The following is a 26,223-nucleotide window of genomic DNA, read 5'->3' as shown; positions in this document are numbered from 1 at the left end:
CATCAACTCCTCTGCTATGAAATACATTGCTGGCCCCTCTGGCAGCGAATGGGGTTCAAATTTGTGCTCTCTGCTGGTATTATTTATATGCAAACCGGTGGGGGGAGCCTATATGAAATACACTTTGTGTCTCTTGTCCTTGTAAACTATTTTTCTGAACTGACTTTTTTTTCCCCTCTGCAAACTTCAGCCCTTCTCTTTGTATTCTCTGAGCTAAAGAAATTAGTCCGTTTCAAACACTACACGTCATGGTGCAGTAATTCTTTTCAGACCACACCAAGCCAGAGGGCGGGTGGTGTATAGTAATTCTGTCTTGTGCATTTGTAACTCGCTCAATTTAAATGTAATTGATTTGGAATGCTACAAATAGAAGCATAATGGAGTATAGAAGCATATTTCAGTCGCCACTGTTCACAAAACCTTTGCAGTGGGTTATGCTTGATTTACATTTCCCCCTCTCTCCTCTCTTTGGAACAGTCTTTGCTTCCTGGTTCCTCCTTCACTGCCGTACTGTAAGTATGGTGTATTGTGTACATTAGAGTTTATATCCTACTCACTTAAAGAAGCAATCTCGGGTATAACATGTTCTTCTCTTTTTTAAACCTTACCTGAAACGATGGGTCCCACTGAGCTTGTCAGTGGTCCCTCAATGTCCACAGACTCCCAGGGAACGAGCCTGTGCTGGACTAGGAGGACAATGTGCAAATTAGGGAATCAATGTGGCCAGAGGAAGATGACATTCCAGCTTTCTTTTGATGAACCACAGCGGCCATGTCTGTAGTGGTTGCATTTTTTGGCAAAGATCGAATTGACCATGAAAAATGCAACATTTCACAATATTCACATAATCAGAGTTTAGAAATAACAGCCTTAGGGCTCGCTCAAACAGACCGCTGAAGTAGCGTGCTTGCGTTCGCGCCTCCGCCGCACGCGCCTGCAGCGCAGCGATTTCTGCTCAAACTGCAGGAGTTGGGTCACGGAGTTTGGGGGTGGTGGTGGTGGGGGGAGGGGGGGTGTAACGCATACGTCACGCGACAGTAGCAACAAATTAAAATTTTGGTTGTGGCGGCAAAATGTTGCAGCGACAACGCTGCACTTTGCCGCCGGTGGAGTTTTAAGTTTGAAAACTCCCACCGAACAAACAGAAATTGCGACGGACGTAAGCGCGCGAGGCCTTAGGGGGCGGCCCCAGTCCCTTCTACGTGCACTGTGCGTTCAAGCTCCTCCCCCAGACAGGCAGTTCCCAGTTACTACCTTGTCGCGCACCTTTCCCCAGTGGTGTGCGACAGGTTTTTAGTCAGGCAGGGGAATTTAAACTCTAGAGTTTGCGATGGAGGCGTGGCCACGCCCCGCCGGTGGTTCAGCCAATCAGGACGAACCAGCCGTGTGAGGTTATGGCCACGTCCCTGCAAATCCACCGCCACGCCCCCTCCCTTCACAAATGCTCCCTCTACCAGGACTGCAGATCGCGGTGCAGCGCTGTGCACGTGCCGCCCCCCCGTCGGGCGCACGTGAAACAGAACGCACTGGGGCCGCACCCTTAGTGTTTAAATCCTGCTTCCCTCAAAACGTGAGAAGCTCAAATAAAAAAAAAATTCTTAATGCGAATATTCAGAAAAAAGTAAAATAGAAAATAAACAAAGTCGGTGTCTTCGTTGCAAATAAAAAGCAGTGATTATATGTATGGCAAAATGTGACAATTTAGCTAATTTTTTTACACTGAAACATTAGCAATTTTTTTAAAGTAAAATAACTGTTGACTCTTTTGCTGATCTTTTGTCTGTGGTCCGCTGCCATACTGTATTCACACTATTGTGTGTCAAAACTGTGCCAAAAAAACAAACTACCTGCAGTTTATCCAAAATCGGGGAGGGTGGCTATGGACATGGAGGACCAGTTCGGGTAAGATTAAATAATTAAATACTGTAGGATTCCTGCTTTAATAATCAATTTTAGAAGATGAAGGGAATGTATTTCTATGTATGTACTTCTACAATAATTAAGTAATAATCCCCGAAGAACAGGGCATTACTGACCAATAATGCCCTGGCTGGAAGAGATGAAGGCCCAAGGCGAAGCAGAGGGACTTTAACCCAGTCAGGGCATTATTGGCCAGTAATGCCTTGTTCTGAGGGGATTATTACTATTATAGGCTAAATGTAGGCTTTTTTTTTCATTTGTCATAAAAATATATACTTTTGTAGTCATTCATTTTTATCAGCATGATTGTCTACATTATTATGCATTTACTGCAAGTTTATTAAAAGGAAATTGTACATACACACAGCCCCCTACACACACACACACACACACACACACACACACACACACACACACACACACACACACACACACACACACACACACACACACTTTGCAGACCTCCCTCTATACACACACACACACACACACAGCAGTCCCCCTCTACACCCACAAATATACTGCAGCCCACTGTAAACGCACGAAACAGCAGACACACAAACACAGTCTGCAGCCCTCCTCCACCATCTACACCCACTGATACAAACACTGCAGTCCCCCTCTACACCCACCAAACAGACTGCTGCCCCCCTCTACATCCACAACACACACCAGCAGACCCCCCTCTACACCAACTGCAGCCCCCTGTAAACCCAAACGCACAAACTCTGCACCTCTCCTCCACCCACAAAACACACTGCAACCCCCCTCTGCACCAACAAAACATGCTGCAGACACACACAAACCAACAAAACAGACTGGCACCTCTATATCCGCAAAAACACACCAGCAGCCCCCTCTCTAAACCCACTGCAGACACACTGTAAACCCACACACTCCAGACACACACACCAACAAAACACTCTGCACCCCTCCTCCACCCATACAACACACACACACACACACACACACACACACACACACAAAACACTCTGCACCCCTCCTCACCCATAACACACACACACACACACACACACACACACACACACACACACACACACACACACACACTGCAGCCTCCCCTCTACACCCAAAACACACACACAGCAGACACACCAACAAAACAAACTCTGCTGTCCCCTTTACACCCCCAAAACACACAACAGACTCAAACCTTTTCCCTCACTCTTCTGTGCAGCTCTATAGTATAGGCTACAGCTGTTCAATTTCGGGCATTATTGAAATACTGTACCTGCTCTCTGATTGGATAATGCCAAGAATTTTAACCAATCAGTAATAGGCTGGAATTTTTGGCACTGAGCCAATCAGCTTTCAGTTCTCATTCACAGCTCTTAGACAGGGGTGGTGATTGGACAGGAGGCAGCAGCAAGGCACTGATTCCTCCTCCACCCTACCTGAAGAGAGCTCTGCACAGGAGAGGGAGGGGAAAGGTTTGTGTGTTTTGTGGGTGTAAAGGGGCCAGCAGAGTATGTTTTGTTGGTGTAGAGGGGGGGCTGTAGTGTGTGTGTTTTGTGGGTGGAAGAGGGGTGCACAGTGTTTTGTTGGTGTGTGTCTACAGTGTGTGGGTTTACAGGGGGGCTGCAGTGGGTGTAGGAAGGGGGCTACTGGTGTGTTTTTGCAGATGTAGAGGTGTCAGTCTGTTTTGTTGGTTTGTGTGTCTAGTGTGTTTTGTGGAGGAGAGGTGCAGAGTGGTGTCTAGTGTGTGGGTTTACAGTGGGGCTGCAGTGGATGTAGAGGGGGGGCTGCTGGTGTGGGTTTTGTGGATGTAGAGGGGGGCATCACTGTTTTGTTGGTGTGTATGCAGTGTGTTTTGTGGGTGGAGAGGGGTGCTGCAGTGTGCGTGCGTGTAGATGGTGGAGGAGGCCTGCAGAGTGTGTTTGTGTGTGTGTCTACTGTTTTGTGGGTTTACAGGGGGCTGCAGTGTGTGTGCATGTATATGGTGGAGGAGGCCTGCAGTGTGTTTGTGTGTGTGTGTGTCTGCTGTTTTGTGGGTTTACGGGGGGCTGCAGTGTGTTTCTGTGTGTGTGGGTGCAGAGGGGGGCTGATATGAGTGTAGAGGAGGGGGCTGCACAGTGTGTAGGGGGACTGCAGAGTGGGTTTGTGTGTATAGAGGTGGTGTGTGGCTGTGTGTATGCACAATTTCCTTTTAATAAACTTGCAGTAAAAGCATAAGGCCGCGATATAGTGCTGGCGACGCGGCCGATGCCGTCGCCACTGGCGAAAGTTGTAATTTGATTTTTAGCGAAGTTGCTGGCGACAAAGCCATGACGTCGCTAAAAGGGACGGGGCGCGCAATTTCATTGGTTTAGAGACACATGTGGCGACTGTCTCTAAAAAATTAAATTTATCCGGTTTCAAAATTTTTGGTCACTCTGTTGTCGTCGCACTTACTATAAGCACTTGCGACGGAGTCCATGGATTTGTTTCGGAGCGACGTCGCAAGGCACTATAAGCGCAGCCTAAGAATGTAGACAATCATCTTATACTATATTAGTGAAAGCACTGTATGTTTGCCTGCCTGCCTGGATGTCCGGTGTCCCTAGGGGAAATCTCATTGGTCCCTTGGCCCGCCCGCCCCCGCACACCTCTCATTGGCCTGAGGCGGAGTGACGGGCCAAAGGACACACAGGGACACACACACACACACAGGGGGACACACACACACACAGACACACACACACACACACAGGGGGGGTCACACACACACACACACACACATTGATACACACACACACAGGGAACACAGGGGGACACACACACACAGGGGGGGGACACACACACAGGGACACACACACACAGGGACACACACACACACACAGGGACGGACACACACACACACACACACACAGGGACACACACACAGTGACACACACACACACACACACACTGTTACATACATTAGCGGGGCTCACAGTGTTAGCAGCACCCGCGCGCACCTCCTCTCCCCGTGTCTCCCGCGCTTTCACCCCGACCCCCCCCCCCTCTACCCCGGCGCCGCTACAGTCAGCGGGACACACACACTATTATTACCCCTTCAGCGCCCCCCCCCCCACCCAGTGTCAGCGGCCGTGCGAGACCCCCCCTTCTATATCTCCCACCTCTCCCCCCCACACATATACATGCCCCCCCCCTCCCCGGCGCTACAACTCACCCCTCCCCGGCGGGGGAACAGCCAGTGGCCAGGCAGGCTGCCTCGCGGCGCCGAGTGCCCAAGATGGCGGCGCCCGGGACACAGCGGGGGAGCGGCCACAACACGCTGCCTCCCGCCTCAGATCCACGTGGGACCTGCCGGATGGGTGAGTGAGCGGCCTTCACCTCCCCTCCACCCCCCCTCCCGTGTCAGTGTCTCCCCGATACCCCCCCCCCCCGGCGCCGCTACAGTCAGCGGGGGAGCGAGCGAGCGCCCGGGACACAGCGGGAGAGCGGCCACAACACGCTGCCTCCCGCCTCACATCCACGTGGGACCTGCCGGATGGGTGAGTGAGCGGCCTTCACCTCCCCTCCACCCCCCCCCCCCCCTCCCGTGTCAGTGTCTCCCCGATACCCCCCCCCCCCCCCCGGCGCCGCTACAGTCAGCGGGGGAGCGAGCGAGCGCCCGGGACACAGCGGGAGAGCGGCCACAACACGCTGCCTCCCGCCTCACATCCACGTGGGACCTGCCGGACGGGTGAGTGAGCGGCCTTCACCTCCCCTCACCCCCCATCACCTCCCCTCATCCCCTTTCACCTCCCCTCACTCCACTTCTCCCTTCCACCCCCATTTACCACCCCCCCTTCACCTCCCCTCCACCCCCCCCTTCACCACCCCCCCTTCACCTCCCCTCCACCCCCCCTTCACCTCCCCTCCACCCCCCCCCCTTCACCTCCCTTCCACTCCCCCCCTTCACCTCCCCTCCACCCCCCCTTCACCTCCCCTCCACCCCCCCACCTTCACCTCCCCTCCACCCCCCCACCTTCACCTCCCCTCCACCCCTCCCCTCCACCCCCCCCCCTTCCCACCGCCTCCCCCCCCCCTTCCCACTGCCTCCCCCCCTTCCCACTGCCTCCCCCCCTTCCCACTGCCTCCCCCCCTTCCCACTGCCTCCCCCCCTTCCCACCGCCTCCCCCCCCCTTCCCACCGCCTCCCCCCCCCCTTCCCACCGCCTCCCCCCCCCCTTCCCTCCACCTTCCCACCGCCTCCCCCCCCTTCCCACCGCCTCCCCCCCTTCCCACCGCCTCCCCCCCTTCCCACCGCCTCCCAGCCCCCCTTCCCACCGCCTCCCCCCACCCCTTCCCACCGCCTCCCCCCACCGCCTCCCCCCCCTTCCCACCGCCTCCCCCCCCCCTTCCCACCGCCTCCCCCCCCCCTTCCCACCGCCTCCCTCCCCCCCTTCCCACCGCCTCCCCCCCCCTTCCCACCGCCTCCCACCCCCCTTCCCACCGCCTCCCCCTTCCCACCACCTCCCCCTTCCCACCACCTCACCCCTCCCCCCCTTCCCCCCTCCTCCACCCCTTGCCCCCCTCCTCCCCTTCCCGCCGCCCTTCGCCTTCATGCCCGCCTTACCGCCTCCCCACCCCCGCCTCTGCCTTTCACCCGCCCTTACTCCGGCCGCCTCTGCCTTTCACCCACCGCCTCACAGCCGCTGCACGCACTCAACAGACACCCGCCACACTCGACACATACCTGCCGCCTCCCGCCCCTACGCACCGACATCACTGACCCACCGCCTCACACCCTAGCAGGACCCCCACTCACAGACAGCACTCACAACTCACGCGCCAGCCGCCGCCTCACACCCTTGCAGGACCCCCACTCACAGACAGCACTCACAACCCACGCACCACCCGCCGCCTCACACCCTAGCAGGACCCCCACTCGCACACAGCACTCACAACCCACGCGCCACCCGCCGCCTCACACCCTAGCAGGACACACCACTCAGATTTTTACATCACTTATGCCACCAAAATATACATTGTACTGTGGTGTGGTTACAATAAACCATTTTTATACAACATCGTATTACATTTTCTTCCATCTTTCTTTTCAATATTATTATCCAACCTTTACAACAAACAGTCACCTATTGTTCCACAATTTATAAATAATACTACCTATTATGCATTTACATCCCGGGCAACGCCGGGTCTCTCAGCTAGTGCTTTATAAAAATCCATGACTACAAAAGTGTATCTTTTTTATGAAAAATTAAAAAAAAAAGCCTACATTTAGCCTATAATAGTAATAATCCCCTCAGAACAGGGCATTACTGGCCAATAATGCCCTGTTCTGAGGGGATTATTACTTAATTATAGGCTAAAGTTGTTGAATTCCAGGCATTATCCAATCAGTAATGGCCCGGAATTTCTGGCACCCTGCCAAGTTTTTCAGCCAATCGGCTTTCAGTTCTCATTCCAAAAGATTGAGATCAGCTCTCGGACAGGGGAGGTGATTGGACAGGAGGCAGCAGAAAGACACTGAATCCTCCCCCACTCTGCCTGCAGAGAGAGGGGAATGGTTTGTGTGTCTGTTGTGTGGGTGTAAAGGGGGCCAGCAGAGTGTTTTATTGGTGTGTGTGTGTCTTCTGTTGGTGTGTTTTGTGGGTGTAGAGGGGGCTGCAGAGTTTTTTGTTGGTGTGTGTGTGTGTTTACAGGGGGGCTGCAGTGGGTGTAGAGAGGGGGCTGCTGGTGTGTGTTTTGTGGATGTAGAGGTGGCAGAGTCTGTTTTGTTGGTTTGTGTGTGTCTGCAGTGTGTGTGTTTGTGGGTCAGAGGGGGGCTGCAGTGGATGTAGAGGGGGGCTGCTGGTGTGTGTTTTGTGGATGTAGAGGGGGCAGCAGTCTGGTGTGTGTGTGTGTCTGCAGTGTGTTTTGTGGGTATAGAGGGGGGTTGCAGTGTTTGTGTGTTTCAGTGGGTGTATTGGTTGGAGGAGGGCTGCAGAGTGTGTGTGTTTTGTGAGTGTAGAGGTTGGAGGAGGGCTGCCGTGTGTTTTGTGGGTGTAGAGGAGGGGGAGTGGGAGGGGACTGCAGAGTGTGTTGGTGTACATAAAGGGGAGGGGCTGCAGAGTGTGTGTATATAGAGGGGGCTGTGTGTATGTATAATTTCCTTTTAATAAACTTGCAGTAAAAGCAAAAGAATGTAGACAATCATGCTGATAAAAAAGATAGACACTTTTGTAGTCATTGAATTTTTATGAAAATGTAAAAATAAATAAATTAGCCTACATTTAGCCTATACAGGCATACCCCGCATTAACGTACGCAATGGGACCGGAGCATGTATGTAAAGCGAAAATGTACTTAAAGTGAAGCACTACCTTTTTCCACTTATTGATGCATGTACTGTACTGCAATCGTCATATATGTGCATAACTGATGTAAATAACGCATTTGTAACAGGCCCTATAGTCTCCCCGCTTGCGCACAGCTTCGGTACAGGTAGGGAGCCGGTATTGTTGTTCAGGACGTGCTGACAGGCGCATGCGCGAGATGCCGTTTGCCTATTGGGCGACATGTACTTACTCGCGAGTGTACTTAAAGTGGGTGTCCTTAAAGCGGGGTATGCCTGTAATTGTAATAATCCTCTCAGAACAGGGCATTACTGGCCAATAATGCTCTGGCTGGGTTAGAGTCCCTCTGCTTTGCCTTGGCTCTTCAACTCTTCCAGCCAGGGCATTATTGGCCAGTTCTTTGGGGAATATTACTTAAATAATAAATTCCATGTTGTAATTTTGTAAAGGGTCAATTCTGCCTAGGACCATGATGTCAAGTTACATCTGGATAATTTAATGCATTTTTTTAAACCAAAATGTGACACAAATTTTTTTTTAATCACTTACAAAAAAAAAATTAGTTTGTAAACATGGTGTTCTAAGATTTGGGAGGGTTTTAATTTCCTGCGGATACTTTCATCATCATTTTTTTTTTTTTTAACAATCTTTTTCCTTTATTGGGGGCTTGTAGCAGAAATACAGAAAATAATAACATGGTAGAATTAGCAGTGAAGTCATAGGCACATGACTGCGGGTATCATCATCATCATTTAAAAAAGAGTAAATACAGGCCTTCACGTACGGGGGCATCGCAATACTTTTACAGTCAGTTTGATAACAACTATTATTAAATACAATTGATTTTGTTGCACAAGAATCGGGCAGGAAAAGCTAGAGTTATAATAAATGGTTGCATTAACTGAATGGACATCTGGTGTCACTGTTTAGCAAACATTTGCATAGCCTGAGTACCCACTGGCTCTGGTGAGGGTGGCTAAGCATAAAGAAAGCACTCTATTGACATTCCCCCACTCGGCAACCCCTAAGAAAGAAATGTGTAATTTCCAAAGAAAAGAAAGAAAACCAAATCTTTGCTTTTAGCATGGTTAGACTAGGCAAAGCTAGATAATTAGATTTTTAAATTCTTAACAAAATCTTTGGGTGGGAAGGGCGGGGGGGGAGTAAGATTGCACTTTTTAAAAAGAGCCACCCTTCATGTTAATGCTATTTCAAATCTTCTATAGCCTATTAATTATCAAGGTTGATTAATCATTTCCTTTTTGATTGTATAACCACACTTGGCAATCTTTTTTCCCGGAACTCGTGTAATGTAGCAACCACTTTATCAGAAAAAAATGCAAGGTATGGAAAGTGTAGACGCCCCTTTCGCTGAGTCGATGCCAAACACAGTCCATAGTTCATTTCTTCTCTCTGGAAAGACATAATTCTGCTGGCACAAATCACAGCAAAGGTATTTCAAGTGAAGCAGCTTTTCCAGCTTCAGCAGGTTAGTTATGGGTCTGTGTCTGAAATGTGGGATAGAGCCGATGAGTTTCATGTTCTAGAATGAAGGTTGAAATATTTCGTTCAGTAGTGGTGCTTTACTGTCAGTTTCTTAGCAATTGTATGTATATCTTTATATAGCGCCTACAGTGTACACTACTCGGCTCTTTACAAAGACAATACAGTCCAGGGAATTATAATACAATAAGCGCAACAAAGTGTCTTGAGGTTGGTTAGCAGGCTTGTCATTATTTGATCAAAGGATGTAACCAACAGTCTCCTTTGTCTTAGATTTAGTTTTCACTTTGTATATTTATTTCCCCATTTATTGTTGGCTTAATGGATGAAGTGCAGGGATTCACTTTCTGTTTTTTCACATATGTACAGTATGGCCAATCTTTTCACCACCAGCAGCATGCTCCTTACACGGAGAAGCGCAGTGTGTGTGTGTGTGTGTGTGTGTGTGTGTGTGTGTGTGTGTGTGTGTGTGTGTGTGTGTGTGTGTGTGTGTGTGTATATAATCACTCTCCCCCTCCTCCACCCCACATCTCTCTCCCCCATCCTCCACCCCACATCACTCTCCCCCCTCCTCCATCCCACATCACTCTCCCCCCTCCTCCATCCCACATCACTCTCCCCCCTCCTCCACCCCACATCACTATCCCCCCTCCTCCACCCCACATCACTATCCCCCCTCCTCCACCCCACATCACTCTCCCCCCTCCACCCCACATCACTCTTCTCCCCGCTCATCATTCTCCCCCCCCCTCCACCCCACATCACTCTTCCCCTCCCCCCTCCACCCCACATCACTCTTCCCCTCCCCCCTCCACCCCACATCACTCTTCCCCTCCCCCTCCACCCCACATCACTCTTCCCCTCCCCCCTCCACCCCACATCACTCTTCCCCTCCCCCCTCCACCCCACATCACTCTTCCCCTCCACCCCACATCACCCTCCCCCCTCCACCCCACATCACTCTTATCCCCCCTCCACCCCACATCACTCTTCTCCCCCCTCCACCCCACATCACTCTCCCCCCCTCCACCCCACATCACTCTTTCCCCCCCCCTCCACCCCACATCATTCTCCCCCCCCCTCCACCCCACATCATTTCCCCCCCCCTCCACCCCACATCACTCTTCTCCCCCCCTCCACCCCACATCACTCTTCTCCCCCCCTCCACCCCACATCATTCTTCCCCCCCCTCTTCACCCCACATCACTCTCCCCCCTCCACCCCACATCACTCTCCCCCTCCACCCCACATCACACTCTCTCCCCCCCTCCACCCCACATCACACTCTCTCTCCCCCCCCCTCCACCCCACATCACTCTTCTCCCCCCCCCCCGCCCCCGTCCCAGGCACTTGTTCCCCTCCCTGTCCCAGGCGGTCGGTTCACCCCCCCCCCCAATCCCCGGCGCTCCTCCCCCCCTCCCTTCCTCGCCGATGCTCCCCACTGAGAGAGAGAGAGAGTGCGGGGTGGTGAAGAGGAGAAGTGGAGGTGACGTGTTGCCCCCCCCCCCCCCTTCTGTCCCCGACCGCTCGTTTCCCCCCCCCTCCCCGGCGCTCCCGGTCCACGCTGAGTGTGACTAGCTGCGGGGTGAGGAGGAGAAGCGCCAGGGGAGGTTAGTGTGGCTAGGCGCGGGGTGAGTAGAGGCGCCGGGGGGAGCTTACTTGCCGTGAGGAGGAGAAGCAGCCGAGTGAGAAGTATTGAAGATTGCCTGTGAGCCCCTGTGTGTGACGTCACCCTGCCCCACAAACCCCGCCCCTCAGCAAATGGGAGAGTTTGCCAGCGAGAGGCACCAACCAATCACAAAATGCACAAACCCACAGACAAACACTTCAGTTTTATATAGGTGTGTGTGTGTGTGTTTACAATAGAAAAGGAAATAACTGCCCCGGAGAGAGCTTACAATCTGTCAGGGGTGGGCAACATATTTTTCAATGTAGCTACAGGTGTGGCGTATGAGAAGTGAATATAGTCACACCATGTAAAAATTGACGTTTGAACCATTTCATATTCTATTTCGTAAAACATTCTGGGAGAGGTTTGGGGATTGAGCGCCCTCCCAGCATTTTTTACGAAATAGAATATGAAATGGTGCAAATTCATGCATACGTGGAGTGAAATGTAGAAACAAAGGACATACATAACATAGATAATAACATAGACATAACATACATAACATTTATAAATAACACAATAACATAGTCATAAAGGGTGAGCTATACTGATTTTTAATGCTTCTCTCACACCCCTCATCCTCTCAACCCCCTCATCCTCATAACCTCCCTCCTCCTCTCACCCCCCTCTCACGCCACCACAACTCCCTTACTCCTCAATCTCCTCACCCCATCATCATCATTATCTAATTTCCCCCTCATCATCATCTCCTCACCACCGTCGTCATCTCATTTTCTCCCGCATCTCCTCACCACCCTCATCATCATGATCTCATTCCCCCCCCCCCATCATCATCATATCATCTCATTTCAGCCCCTCATCATCATGATCTCGTTTCCCCCCCCATCATCGTCATATCATCTAATTTCACCCCCCCTCATCATCATCATCATCATGTCATTTCCCATCATCTTCCCCAATCCCCCCCAATCTATTGAGCCAACATTGTGTTGCTTCTTACCTTGCCAGACAGCACCAGAACAGGAGCGGTCACTGCTGGTGTATGTGCTCCGCCCCCTCCATTCTCTCATTGGTTCTCTCTCTCCTCCAAGCCACTGTCCGCAGCCCGTCCCCTCAGCACTAGCGCTGCCATCGGGCGCTGCTGCTGCTGCCGCTGCACTCGCACATGTGGACGCACTCGCTTCTCATTACCTCACGCTGGTAAAGTAAAATTCACCACACTTTGATTGCCAATTCGCCACAAGTGGCGAATGGTGACAGGGTTGCCCACATCGGATCTAAGTGGTATGTTGGGAAATTTACGGAGACCGCAGGTGAGGGAATAAGTACAATAGATGGTAGTGCTGGGCAGGAGTGACTGGAACAATAGCCATTAGTCCAGGCTATTGGGATGCTTCATTCAATAGGTGGTTTTTCAGGGTTGTCTTGAAGGTGGGTAGAGAAGGTCCTTGGCATATACAGTACAGTAAAGTGTGAGGGAGTTCTACAGATAATGTGCAGTGTGGGAAAAGGGTTTTAGACGAGTGTGGCAAAATGTCCAGCGGTATTTTGCAGCAATGTCCGCCGCACGCCCGACCCAAAAGCCGATCCGACAACTGCATGTTTACAAGCCAAGTCTGCCACGCCCGACCGCCCGCTCCGATAATTGCATGATTAAATGTTGCGCGTGGGACCGCTACACTTCGGGACATTTAAACATGCGGTCGGGACATGCAGGTGTCGGAGCGGCCGGCTTGGCTTTTTCGGTCGGGCGCGCGGCGGACAGCTGGCGGTTGGGCGGGGGGGCAGACATCGCGGCGAAATGTTAAGTGGCGAGCTGCCCTCCGGTGAAGTGTCCCAGTGGCAGAGGTGAAAGGGGTGACAATTATAACTTTTGTCTTTTTTTTTTTTTCAACCAAAAAAATTTTTTATTGAGTGCATGGTACAATAATCACATTTTCTTCCAACCCATTATCGTATACAAAGGTATCCATAACAACTCTTTTTATAAGTAAATTCACAAAAGACAGACTGGGGTTACAAACAGACCAACAAGACCTACAGACAGACTACACCTGGGAGGAGGTAGGGAGGGGGGGGGGGAGGAGGCTGCCACAGCACGATTTCGACTCCTCTGGACTTATCATAGAGGCTATGGTTCTCGTTGAGGTCTGGATTTCTTGGGTTTAGTTGGCTTTTGGTCCCAAAGGGCTCGCAGTAACAGTAGTCTTTATGTAGACTTCTGATCTCTTCTGTTGTGTTTTGACCTATGCTTATCTTTTTCTTTGCTTAGTCTAGTGAACCCCTAATCTTGTCAAGAATCTAAGGCCTTCTGTTCACTACACTTCATCCAAGGAGAACGCGTCCGCATCTATTAAAGCAGTATGTTGGAGGCGCTGACCCCTGGGATATCGTTCAGGTCTAGCCATGGTGACCATACTTTGAGAAAGTTTGTGCCGGTGTCGTTAACTAGACTCGTTAACTGTTCCATCCGGCAAACGTGCCAAATTCGGTTTCTGATTTTTGGGATATTTGGTAGATCCGGTTGCTTCCACAATGCTGCGAGTTCGCACCTCAGGGCAGTTGCAAAATGTGCAATTAATTTGTGCTTCGACCTGTTTAGCCCCGGAGTGTCTCTGGCCAGCAGAAACAACCAGGGGTCCAAAGGGATCGTGCAGTCGAGAATTCTCTGAAGCCAATTTCTGAGTTCCTCCCAGATTGGGAGTACTTTGGTGCAGCCCCACAGCATGTGTAGCAAGTTTGCCTGCTCCCCACATTGTTTAGGGCACAATGGGGGGTAACCTTTAACAAACTTTGACAATCGTATTGGGGTCAGATACCACCTCATCAGGACTTTATACGCGTTCTCCTTTAATGTCGTGCAAATCGAGCTCTTAGCTGCCGCCAGGCTGATTTGATCCCAGTCTGTGTCCTCTAATATGTCTCCTAGGTCTCTCTCCCATCTGTTCCTATATTTTAACGTCACGTCAGCGTCAGGAGTTGGACAGACTACCGCTTTATACATTGTAGAGATAAGTCCCTGGGTTCCTGTTCCAGTAGAACAGAGCTGTTCAAAATTGGTGCGTTTAGCGCGGTTTGGGAATTTATCATAGAAAGCTCTTAGCTGGAGGTATCTAAAGAATTCTGAATTTGGCATCGATTTTTCCGACTTAATTTGTTCAAACGGTTTGATAGATATCCTACCCTCCAGGTGTCGAAGGCGAGTATAGCCCTTCTGTGTCCATATAATAAAATCTTTCCTCTGCAGGCCCGGAGCGAAATCAGGGTTTCCCAAAATTGGGGTCATCAAGGAGTGTTTTCTCATCAAAACATGCTTATATTTGCTTTTGTCCCATACTGCCAAAGAGCTGACAACTGCGGGGAGCGGATTTATGAAGTCTCTGCGGACTGAATTTGGGAGCCAGATCAGGTCCCGCAGTACCACCGGGGCACAGCAGGCCGCCTCCAGTTCCACCCATCGCCTTCGTATGGGATGGGTGTGCCACTGGATGATTTGAGTTAATTGGGCCGCTCTATAGTACGACAACAGGCAAGGTACCGCTAGCCCTCCTTTTGTAGTGGGCCTAATTAGTATGCTAGTTTTGATGCGGGGGGTTTTATTACCCCAGATAAATTTCACCATTGCGGACTGTAACCGAAGGATCTCTTCCCTGATTATAGGGACCGGAAGAGTCTGAAATAGGTACAGAATTCTGGGAAGGAGATTCATTTTTAGAGATTGAATCCTACCAATCCAGGATATGTTGTACCCTGCCCATTTCCGGAGATCGTCCTTCAGTGTCCGAATCAGTCTGGGGTAATTCGCTTTATATAGGGTGTCTGATTGGTTTGTGATATTTATTCCTAGATACTTTATGCAGGAGGTTTGCCATTTGAATTCAAAATTTACCGTGATCAATTTCTCAGTGGCTTTAGGTAAATTGATATTTAGGGCTTCTGATTTTGCCTGATTAATTTTAAACCCCGATATCGTGTTGAATTCCCTTAAAATTTGGAAAACGTTCGGCAGAGAGGTGAGGGGCTGTGATAGTGTGAGTATCACGTCATCAGCATACAGGGCCACCTTATGTAGCTGGTCACTGATTTGGATGCCTGTTATATTTGGACTGAGACGGATGTGCGCCGCTAGGGGTTCAATACAGAGCGCAAAAAGGAGGGGTGACAGAGGACAGCCCTGTCTGGTGCCGCTCTTTATCTGGAATTCTTCCGAGGGGAAGCCCTGGTGTCTGACCTTCGCCGTCGGTCCTGATATAGAGCGAGAATTGCCTCTATCATTCTCCCTCCCAGCCCGAACGCCCCAAGCGTCTCCCTCAAGTAGGGCCAGTCAATTCTGTTGAACGCTTTTTCAGCATCTAAACTAAGCACCATAGACGGGATACGTTTTTTCTGTGCCAGATCAATTAAGTCAATAATCCGTCTGGTGTTATCAGCTGCTTGTCGACCACATATGAACCCCACTTGATCGGGATGGACCAACTTGGACAACACCTGGTTAAGGCGATTAGCTAACAGTTTCGAGAAGATTTTTGTGTCAGAGTTTATTAACGAGATGGGCCTGTAGCTTTTACAGTCCGCTGGGTCTTTTCCCTGTTTGTGGATTACTGAGATAGACGCCTGGAGCATCGAGCCCGGGATGGGGGCACCATCCAAGAAGGAATTACAAAGTTTTAGTAAATGAGGAGCTAATATTTTACGGAATTTTTTATAATAGAGATTGGAAAAGCCGTCTGGGCCTGGGGCTTTGGCTGCTTTCAATGACTTCATTACCTCCATGAGTTCCTCGATAGTAAAATCAGCCTGTAGTGCGTCCCTCTCCTCTCTGGTTACTGTAGGCAGTTGTGCCTCGGCCAAGAACGTCTTTAGCCGTGCTTTTGTGGTTGGCGTGTGTGCCACCTTCGCCCCATCGTATAGGGTCTCATAATATTTTTTAAATTCATTGACTATTTTTTTGGGGTCAGAGGTCAGATCCCCTTGTTCTGTTCGAATTGTCTGAATTTGGGAGATTTGGTTTTTGTCTCTTAGTTTGTTGGCAAGTAGGGTATCTGGCCTGTTTGCTTTCTCAAAATATTTCCGCTTAGTCCATGTCAGCTCTTTCTCAGCACGGGAGGTTAACAAAATATTCAGTTTAGTTTTAGTGTCTAGCAACTCCTTAAGGGTCATTGCGTCTTTATTCTTTTTATGTCGAGTCGAGAGGACTGCCAATTCTGCTTGCAACTGATTGATTTTTTTGTCCTTCTCCCTCTTTCGCCTGCTTGCAATCCTCATGAGCTCTCCTCTCAGAGTCGCCTTATGGGCCTCCCATAAGGTAGCCTGCGATGTCACACTTCCTAAGTTCTCCTGAAAATATTCCCTGATTTTATCCCTTACGTTTTGTGCAATTGCGGGGATTTTTAGCAATACTTCGTTGAGCTTCCAGTTCGCTCCTGGTCTGTCCAGAATAAAATCAGTGCACCGCAGCTCAATCGGTGCATGATCTGACCACGAAATATCGTGGATGCCCGAGTGGGAGATCTGTGGAACCATTCTACTGGATACAAACAGGTAGTCTATCCGACTGTAGCGGTCATGGGGGTGGGAGTAGAATGTAAACCCTTTCTCTTGTCTATGTTGTTCTCGCCAAATGTCAAGTAGATTATTGGTGCGCAGCCCTCTATTCCACGTTTGTCTTATCTTGGAGCTATTTTTTCCGCTTGGGGTGCATCTATCCAGTATAGGATCTAGTGTTTGGTTGAAGTCGCCCCCCAGTATTACACAGCCCTGTGCTAACCTCTGAAGTATGGCGAAGAATCTCTCAAGAAAAGCTTCCGTACCTTCGCTCGGAGCATAGACGTTTGCCAGCGTGATTGGTTGACCTCTTATTTCGCCGCTTACAATGAGAAATCGGCCGTTGTAGTCTCTTTTAATGGTCTTAATCGTCAAGGGCAAACGGTCATGCACCAGGATGGCTACCCCTCTCTTTTTTTGTGTGGCTGAGGCTGAGAACCAATTCTTAAACCTATAATCTATACATTTTGGTGAACTAGATTTAGAAAAGTGAGTTTCCTGCAGGAGGATGATGTCAGGGTCTGATTTTTTATAGTCCGTCATAGCTAGTCTGCGTTTCCCTGGGTTGTTAAAGCCTTTGACATTATGTGATATGATAGTAATCCCTTTATTCATGATTGCGGTTCCAAACCTTCACTCCTATGTTAGCGACCATCTGAGCCTCTGGTGTCCGTGATGAGGATGCCGGGTGATCCTGTGGTTGGGTCCGTCTGGCAGCGTGCTGGAGCCTTGGGATGGGAATACAGAGGGGAGCACACTGGGGAAACATAAACAAACATATTTCAACATTTATTTCAACACATAATAACTGTCCGGGGAATGGGCGGGAACTAGCCCCCCCATTCTCCATCGTTGCCCTCTTCAGGCGTACAGCCTGGACGGAGTTCGGGATGGCCCTCCTTCCCCCTCTCCCGTCCTTCGTGGCTGGCCTAAATGGGACTTTCATGGGCCCCTCCTGGGTCTCCTCACCCATGCCCATGTGGAGACTCATTCACAAAGCCTTTGCGGGGGACAGCATCCCTCCCCCCCTCCCTTGCTTGTGCAGCGGAATATTGTAACGGCAATGCTGTGTAACTTAAGTTGATAACTATAAGATCAACTCCGAACTCTTTATTATTTTTTTTTTTTTTTTATAAGAGTAATGTATACAGTGTAGGGAATAACTTGTAGGAAATAACTTCTTGCCCCTGCTCGCTAGACTCTCTTGTGTGTTACCTGTCTGACTCAGTGTCTGTGCAGCGTTTCAGCTAACTGTTGCCCTGGGAAGCTATGTGTGTGGTGAGAGGGTTGTTGTTATGCTGAAACTCTCTGGTACTCTATTTGTGGGCCCTGAGCGAACCCTCTTGCCGTGTCTGGAGTCGCCCTGCTGATTGCCTGCCTCTATCTAGTTCGTAGAGATAAGTCCCAGCCTCCCCCCTCTCTCCTGTTGCCCGCTGTGTGTCCGGGTGGGTCTCCCCTCTCATGTCTTAACTTTCGCCTGGCCAGCTTAGTTGCTATCCACTCTGTTTGCGGTTTATTGCGTCTTCCGCCATGTTCTTTTTAGTGGGGCTGTGTGCGCCGGACGCCTTCCGCCGGTTGTTCCCGTCCGGCGCCGAGTGGTGACGCTCTCTGTCCCTCTGTTCTGTTTGCCTCCTCCAAGATGGCGTCTGGACCATTTCCGGTAACGTGCTTCCGGCGGCCGCCATTTTCCCTCGGCCAGCCCGCGAAGAAGGACGTCTCCTCACCTGCTCCCGCGTCAGGAACTCCTCCACTTCCGCAACGAAGCCATGCGGTGAGACGCTTGCTGCGACGCTATTCTTGGCGGCTTGCGTTCCACCTCGGATCGCCATTTTCAGCTACAGGTAGGAGTTTGATTTTACTTTTTCAGGTGGCCAGGATAGTCCTTTTACTGGTATTTACCGCAGGGTGATGACTTGAGCAGGTCTTGTGGCTAGCTCTTTGGCAGATAAACTGGTGGGCAAACCGTAACCCCCATTATTAAACTGGAACTATGTTCAACTTTAAGTAGGTATTTTCCTCAGGATATTGCGGGATTCATCGGGCCTCAGGGGATTTTGGAGGCCTTACGGTGCTCCATTCTGAATCCTCTCGCACCTCTCGCCTAGGACTTTGCATCGGGCCCTCCTTCAGCCCCAGTTTGTTTAAGAATTCCTCGCTTTCTGCTGGGTCCTTGATTGTTATGGCCTTTCCGTTCCGTAGGACCATCAGGCCGAACGGAAAGGTCCACCGGTATCGCACTGCTCGGTCCCTCAGCACCTTAGTAACCGGGTGTAGTGTTCTTCTTCGTGCGAGGGTGATCGGTGATAAGTCCTGGAATAGTTGTATTGTGGTTCCCTCGAACCAGCATGCCCCTTCCGCTCTTGTGCATTTGAAGATAGCTTCTCGGGTTTTGAAATAATGCAGCCTAGCTATAATATCTCGCGGTTGTTCCATCGCGGCTGGGCGGCTTCTTAGGGCTCTATGGCAGTGGTCCATGGCCCTTTCTGTGGCAGGGATGTCAGGCAGCAGTGTTTCCAGCCATCTGGTTATATATTCTTCAGCATCCGTGACCGACTCTGGGACCCCACGTACCCTGATGTTGTTTCTTCGGTCTCTGTTGTCGGCATCTTCTTGCCTGTCTAATATCTCTGCAATCTGGGCTTGCATGTGTGTGGTTTTTTTTTCTGTCTTTTTAATTTGTTTGGATGCGGCCGCCATCTTTTCTTCTAGGGCCCCTGTTCTCTCTCCCAGCCCCTGGACCTCCTTCTTCATATCTTCGAGCCCCACGTAAATCATGGTCTTCATGTCTTGATATAACCTATCAAAGTCACATATTCTGACCGGCATCTGGGTGGGCTCATGCGGGGGGTCCTCGTCCCTCTCCGAATCGGATCCCGCTGCAGATTCTGGCGGCCTTGTTGCGGCAGCGCCTCGTGGGGTAGAGCGACCCAGGTATCTTCGTAAATCACCCTCTTTCTTCTTTTTGGCTGTTAGGGGTGCCATCACGGGAATATCCACTGCCCTATTACTCTTTTTTCCCCCGATTTTCCTCGGTGATTATTGCCGTTTTTTTAGTGTTTAGGGAGGTGGAGGGGGATGGAGCTCTGACTTTATGCTACCATCCGCTCCAGCCTCGCGCATGCGCCTCCCAACTTTTGTCTTTTTAAAGGGATTTGGAAATGTTTAGCAAATTTCTTGTTTTTTTTTTTTTTTTTTTTTTTGCAGAAGTTCACATTGCTCGAAAAGGAGCAAAGTTTTGCTAGACTTTTGCGACATTTTGTAAAATGGCAGTATATAAAGGGCCAGTTGACCTTGCACATTGACTTTTAACCTTGACAGTGCCATGATGAAATACTTGATACAACTTGGGCATTTGCTAATTCTCTAAGGGGTGAGATCCATGAGCCGGTGGCACTCTGGGACTGTAGGATACTCGGCATTGTTAAAGTTAGCGCTTGACGATTTGTTTTCGGGTCTAAGCTTGTTGATTTCTAAATAAAATTTTGCAAAAAAAGGTCATATTTCCTCAGGTTTGTGAACTCTGCTTTGAGATGTAGCAGTTTTTATTACTCTTGTTAACACGAGTCATAATAAGATAAATAATACCTGCAATAAGGAGGTAACACATATGTTACTATTATTTTCAATAGCGCAATAATAAATATTGTGATAAATAATGCGGCAGTGTTAACGCAACACACTGCGATAAAAAGGATAATAGTACTTGCTAAAACAAGGGCATACTAGACTACACGTGGCTCTCAGCTAATTAAAACATTTCCAATGAGCCTTTATACAGTAGGGTCTATAAAGAATGTGATAATGTGCCCACTGAATTGACCCTTCTGTCTTGCCCACTGCTCAATGCTGTGAGATGGGTAACACATACAGTACTATATATGAGTAAACATACGCATTGATTTCCACTCACTTTAATGGAATTTAGTAGAGATACACTGGCGACACACTTAATCGCAGTGCGGCCAGATCCGCAAGCCGGGAGATTTCCCGGCTTGCTAGTCTTCGGGAGCCTGCGCCCCCTGCACGCGCGTCCAGGGCTCCCCGAGGGAGCCCTGGTGTCCCGCGATGTGGGGGACGGCGGCAGGGGGTTCCGGGGGACCCGGCGGACCCGGCAGCGGTAGGGAGAGCGCCCCGATCGGAGGGCGCTCTTCTGCTGCTTCGGCGCGCGCCCGTCACCCTCCGGCGCGCGCCAGGCTACTGCTGCGGCCAAGAACGGGCAAATGCTCGAATAAACTTGGCCGCAGCAGTATGTGAAATTTGCGTTGAAGTTTGAAAACCAGACGACATTTGCCTATTTTTAACAAAGTGTGGCAAGCTTCACAAAACAATTCGCTTAAATGTCAATGTGCAAGTTTGTGACTCTTTATATAATCTAATTTTTGCTACATTCTGCCAAAAGTGGAGACTTACTGACGCAATTGACAACATTCTAAGTAATGTAAACTTTTGAGAAAAGGCAAAATCTAAAAAAAATGTATGACGCAAATTTTAAGCCATTCACACATCCCTAAAATGTAGTGTCCTTAAAGCTGCAGTTCAGTCTTTTATTTATTTATTTTTTAATTAATTTTTTTACTTCAATAATTTCATGTGTGCAATCTCTAATTACCTAAAGAACTGTATAGCTGCAGGTCAATTCGTTCTCCATGTATTGATAGGTGAAATTTGGTGACATCAGGGATCTGTTTTTCTTCTGCTTATTTCTCTCAGTGGAAGCTCATGAATATTCATGAGCCCTCCTGCACTGACATGTGCTAGAGGGAGGGCAGGGCTGACAAAGGGGTGTGCCAGGGCTTGTGACCGGACATGAAGGGGCAGTGCCTTAGCATATGGCTGTTAAAATAGAATACAAGAAAATTGGTCTTTCAAAGTTGTTTTTTTAAAACAGAAAATGCTAAAAGTATTTTTTCTTACTACAAAACTGATTTATTAAAAAAAACACAGATGCAGGATATTGACTGAACTGCAGCTTTAAAATATTGAATACAGTCCTTAGATGGAGCTGATTGTGTGATTAGAATGCAAATATAGCTATCCAGACTTTTTCCTGTAAAAGCTGTGTAAAGCAGCAGGCATAAGGTTATCCATGTTAAAGTGCAATGAGGCAGAAAGGGACACTTGACTTCTCATATGCATGTCCTAACCCACAATCCCTGTCTGCAGTGGAAGCACCGTATGCTGTGTTATGAGGTAAGGCAAGTTTATGGGCCTGTCTGAGACATTTAAATGTACTCATAAGTTTAAGTGGTTTATCATTGTATCATCAACCACCCGTATTGATTAATGTGCTCAAATGGATGTTAACTTCTATTCCAGTCAATGGGAGTTAATGCTCGTTCAGGTACTTTAACCATACTTTAACCTGTAACGGAGCTTAATAAATCTCTGAGTAACCTTAAATATGATTCTTAAAATACTTGCATTACTTAAAAAAACTTATTGCAAACCTAATGATGTCTGTGCAGTTGAAACACTGGTTTTGCCAAATGTGATGTCTACTTTGCAGCCCTGAGCTGGGTCCGTGAAAAACTTTTAATTAAATCTCATGATTAATGACACACCGAACCGGCTCTCACTGTTGTGTCCCTGCAGGCTTTGTCACCTGGATCGGAGATGGCTGCACGATTGTTTGAGGGGAAAGATCATGCATCGTTTTATAAAAAATACAGATTCTCTCCACCGCAGGAAATCCAAGACCTTATGTTCAGCTACCTGGGAGAGAGGGTAAGGAGGCTTTCCAATCGAAATGATTGAATATGGACATTGGTCAAAAGTAATGGTACTGTGCTTGGGTTTAAAGGTTTAATTCAATGTAGCCGGCCAAAAAGCAAACTATTGAAAATAATGTAACTAATTGGCTTCCCTAATTAGCACAGCTTATAAAATATTTATTTTTTCAATTTGTCTGACATACTGTACAGTAGGTTGCTCACAAATAACACATAATAAAAAAAAATGGTTGAGGATTTCCTAGGCTTAGCCATGCTAATGATTTGGCTTCTTTTGTACCACTGGAAATGTATTACAAATTTCAATTTTTAGGGCCCTTTAAAGTTGTTTTAACTTTTTATACCATTCTGCCCTAATTAGAGTAATTAAAGATAAGGGGAGGGGGAGAGAGAGGGGCACTGTCTGTCTGTGCATCAGACACAAGGGAGCAGCCAGAGGAAATCAAACCCCTCCCAAATCGTAGCTTCTCATGTTTACAAACTAAATTTAAAATATGATTTTAATATACTTCTAGGTGTCAGATTTTCGTACGAAAAGGCATCTATCACCCGGATGTAACTACTTAAACATATCACTACCATTAGAATACTTTTGGTCCTAGCAGGTATTGCACCTTTAAACATTGGGAAAAAAATATTTGGACACAATTTTGACTTGCCAATATTTATACTCTAGAAACAGAAAGGGGTAGAGCCTTTTGAAAGTAACAACCTTTTTTTAGGAAGGTTGTACAGCAAATAAAAAAAAATTGTGGTCATTTCAAAGGAATAGTGCTTAAAGCTGCAGACCAAGCCATATCCTACAGTACATGTGTGTTTTTTTCTTGTTTTTGTTTTTTAAATAAATCAGTTCTGTACTTTGAGAAAATACATGTGGCATATTTATTTAAATCAACTCTGAATGGCATTTGTAATATATTATAATGTAACAAGCATTTTTTGTGTCTATAGCAATAATTTAAAAAGTCCCATCCCCTTCTGCTTCTGAAACAGGCTCTGGCACACCCTTTTTTGAGCCCTGCCTTCTCTCTAGCAGTGCACCAATTGTATCTAGTGACTGCCTGGTCACATGATCTTCCCCGCCAAATATTGCATCTTTGCACCTCTTCTGCTCCACTGACAGCCATTTAGCGATCCCCCGAGCCGAATCTTCGCCATCGATCACAGGAGAACGGATCGATCAGCAACTTCGCTATTTACTTATTGTGTGCATTGTATTGATGCACATATTAAAGGGGAAGAAAAAAAGGGTGTGTGTGCTGAGCTTGTACAGTAAGTGAACCTTCTTTGCATTTTTTCACTGACATTGTTATGGTTTTGATTGACTGAAAGATGTGAGAGTGTAATTTTTTTTTATTTCAGCAGAAATTTCCATATTAGTTGAATACATGATACAATTGACTTATATCTAAATTTAAGATACATATATTTTGGCTTGTAACATATCTAAACGGCATTACTCTCAAAAGTCTTTCATTAAATCAAGATGATAAAAATGTAAATACAATTTCAGTGACCAAAACGCAAAGAAGTTTGAGTTACAACAAGTGTGCTCGGCACACATCCCCTCTCTTTTTTGTTATAATCAGTATAGTGACTATATTAGAATAATCTTTATAGAATTCATGTGTTATGTTTACATACCTTGCATCTTTTGCACTTCTCCAGTTTATATTAGAAATGATACATTTGTAAAATGTTTGCTATTTGCACTTCTATATTTGTACTCGCTGAGAATTCCTCTAATATCACCGTTCCGTTTGTTTATGTACAAAGGTACACACTACAGCCGCTTGAGCAGAAGTGTGTCCGTCCGCCTCTGCGCATGCGTTGGCGGGATGGCCGCCCCTGCGCATGCTCTGTTCGTCGCCTGCCATTTCCGCGCATGCAGTGGTGGCGGCCGCTTCTACGTATGCACTGGCAGTGGCACCCACCTCTTAGCATATGCTGTTGGCGCCTGCCACGTCTGAGCATGCACTGGCAGTGCCGTCCGCTTCTGCGCATGCGTATATCACATGGGACAAAAAAGAGTCTCTCTCTAGATTGATTGCATCTTTCTCCATTCTTCTCTTTTTCCTAGGTAGGAAAACCTTATGGACTAGCAGTGGATGTTGGTTGTGGGTCAGGTCAGAGCACCAGAACCCTGGCTCCTTACTTTCAAAAGGTTTTGGGGACAGACATCAGTGAAGCTCAGATAAAAGAGGCTAGGAAAGCAGATGACTTTCCGAACATTAGCTACAGGTGAGCCAAGTTCAAGGAAAGTGCAAAAATTTTGTATAGAAGAAAAATGCATGGGGAACTATTCTTATTCCGTATCCTAACTATTCTAATTTGTACTTGCCTAAACTGGTTCCCTGAAGTGGGGGAATCCGACGGGCAATATCAAAGCTGCAATGTCACAGGGAGATGACGTTGTGACTTTCATACTACAAATATCACCAGAAACGGGGGTTCCCCGGACACTGGGAGGCCACCCATGAGCTCTGTTAAATCCCCCAGGTTCAGGTAAGAATAATCAAAAAATTCCCATTCAGGATTGCGGCTTTCATCAGTTATGTTGATGTAACTTGTGGGCCACTCGGTGATTATTCATCAAGAGGTTACCATGCTGTGTTTCACAACATGATATTGGTGAAATTCTTTGTTTTGTTTTCTAATTAACTGCCACTGAATTCTTTTTATCGCGTTTACTTAAAAATAAGTATCTGCTCAGTGTAGTCTTACTAATTTTCTCCAAACCACAAGGAGTTTTTTTTTTTGTTGCATTTTAGTCTTACTAGCAGCATTGGCCTTTGAAAAGTTTAGGTTTAATATATGTTAGAGCACATTTAAATGGACCAATGTCAGTGTTCTTTCTTGATGAAGCTGTAAATAAGTTTAAGGGATCCTATGTGTCTCATTCTGAACAATGAATCTCAAGAAGAGACATATACGTTCTTTAAAGCTTATGTTTATGTACAATGACGTGTAAAGAAATAGAGTATGTTAGTTCACTCAAAGCAATCACAGCATTCTAAAACTCTTGCATATGTTTACAAACCGTCATACCTGAATTTTTAAATGCAGCGTATATGTAATGAGAGGTGAACCAATTAATAAGTCATGCAGTAGCTGCAAAGGCAAACAAGATCTTATCTTGCATTAAATGGGCAATTGATGGAAGGGAAGTAAACATAATTATGCCCCTTTTATAAAGCATTAGTAAGACGACACCTTGAATATGGAGTACAATTTTGGGCACCACTCCTTAGAAAAGACATTATGGAACAAGAGAATGTGCAGAGAAGAGCCACCAAATTAATTAAGGGGATGGATAATCTGATTTATGAGGAGAGACTAGCTAAATTAAATGTATACATTAGAAAAGAGGTGTCTAAGAGGGGATATAATAACGATATACAAATATATTCGGGGACAGTACAAGGAGCTTTCAAAATAACTATTCATCCCAAGGGCAGTACAAAGGACAAGGTGTCATCCCTTCAGGTTGGAGGAAAGGAGATTTCACCAGCAACAAAGGAAAGGGTTCTTTACAGTATGGGCAGTTAAAATGTGGAACTCATTACCCATGGAGAATGTGATGTCAGATACAATAGATATGTTAAAAAAAA

At 47.9% G+C, this 26,223-nt stretch overlaps 1 protein-coding gene across 5 annotated transcripts in view; it reads left to right on the top strand.

Moving 5' to 3' along the window:
• Nucleotides 1–362: 362 nt before the first annotated feature.
• LOC142499253 (putative methyltransferase DDB_G0268948) overlaps nt 363–26,223 on the top strand; it is a 37,783-nt gene continuing 11,922 nt past the window's right edge. For 2 of the 5 annotated variants that reach the window (XM_075608342.1, XM_075608341.1), the window contains exons 1-3: nt 12,258–12,539; nt 22,476–22,607; nt 24,693–24,853. In XM_075608342.1, the coding sequence (XP_075464457.1) occupies nt 12,273–12,539; nt 22,476–22,607; nt 24,693–24,853 (560 nt within the window). In that variant the 5' untranslated portion in view covers nt 12,258–12,272. Of the gene's footprint in view, nt 513–3,271; nt 3,372–9,549; nt 9,696–12,257; nt 12,540–22,475; nt 22,608–24,692; nt 24,854–26,223 lie in introns of those variants that run through there. The other 3 variants (XM_075608343.1, XM_075608345.1, XM_075608344.1) reach the window with 3 other exon arrangements.

This window comes from Ascaphus truei, chromosome 7, assembly GCF_040206685.1.
Source record: "Ascaphus truei isolate aAscTru1 chromosome 7, aAscTru1.hap1, whole genome shotgun sequence".
NCBI classification, from domain to species: Eukaryota; Metazoa; Chordata; class Amphibia; order Anura; family Ascaphidae; genus Ascaphus; species Ascaphus truei.
This window is presented reverse-complemented; position numbering and strand designations above follow the sequence as displayed.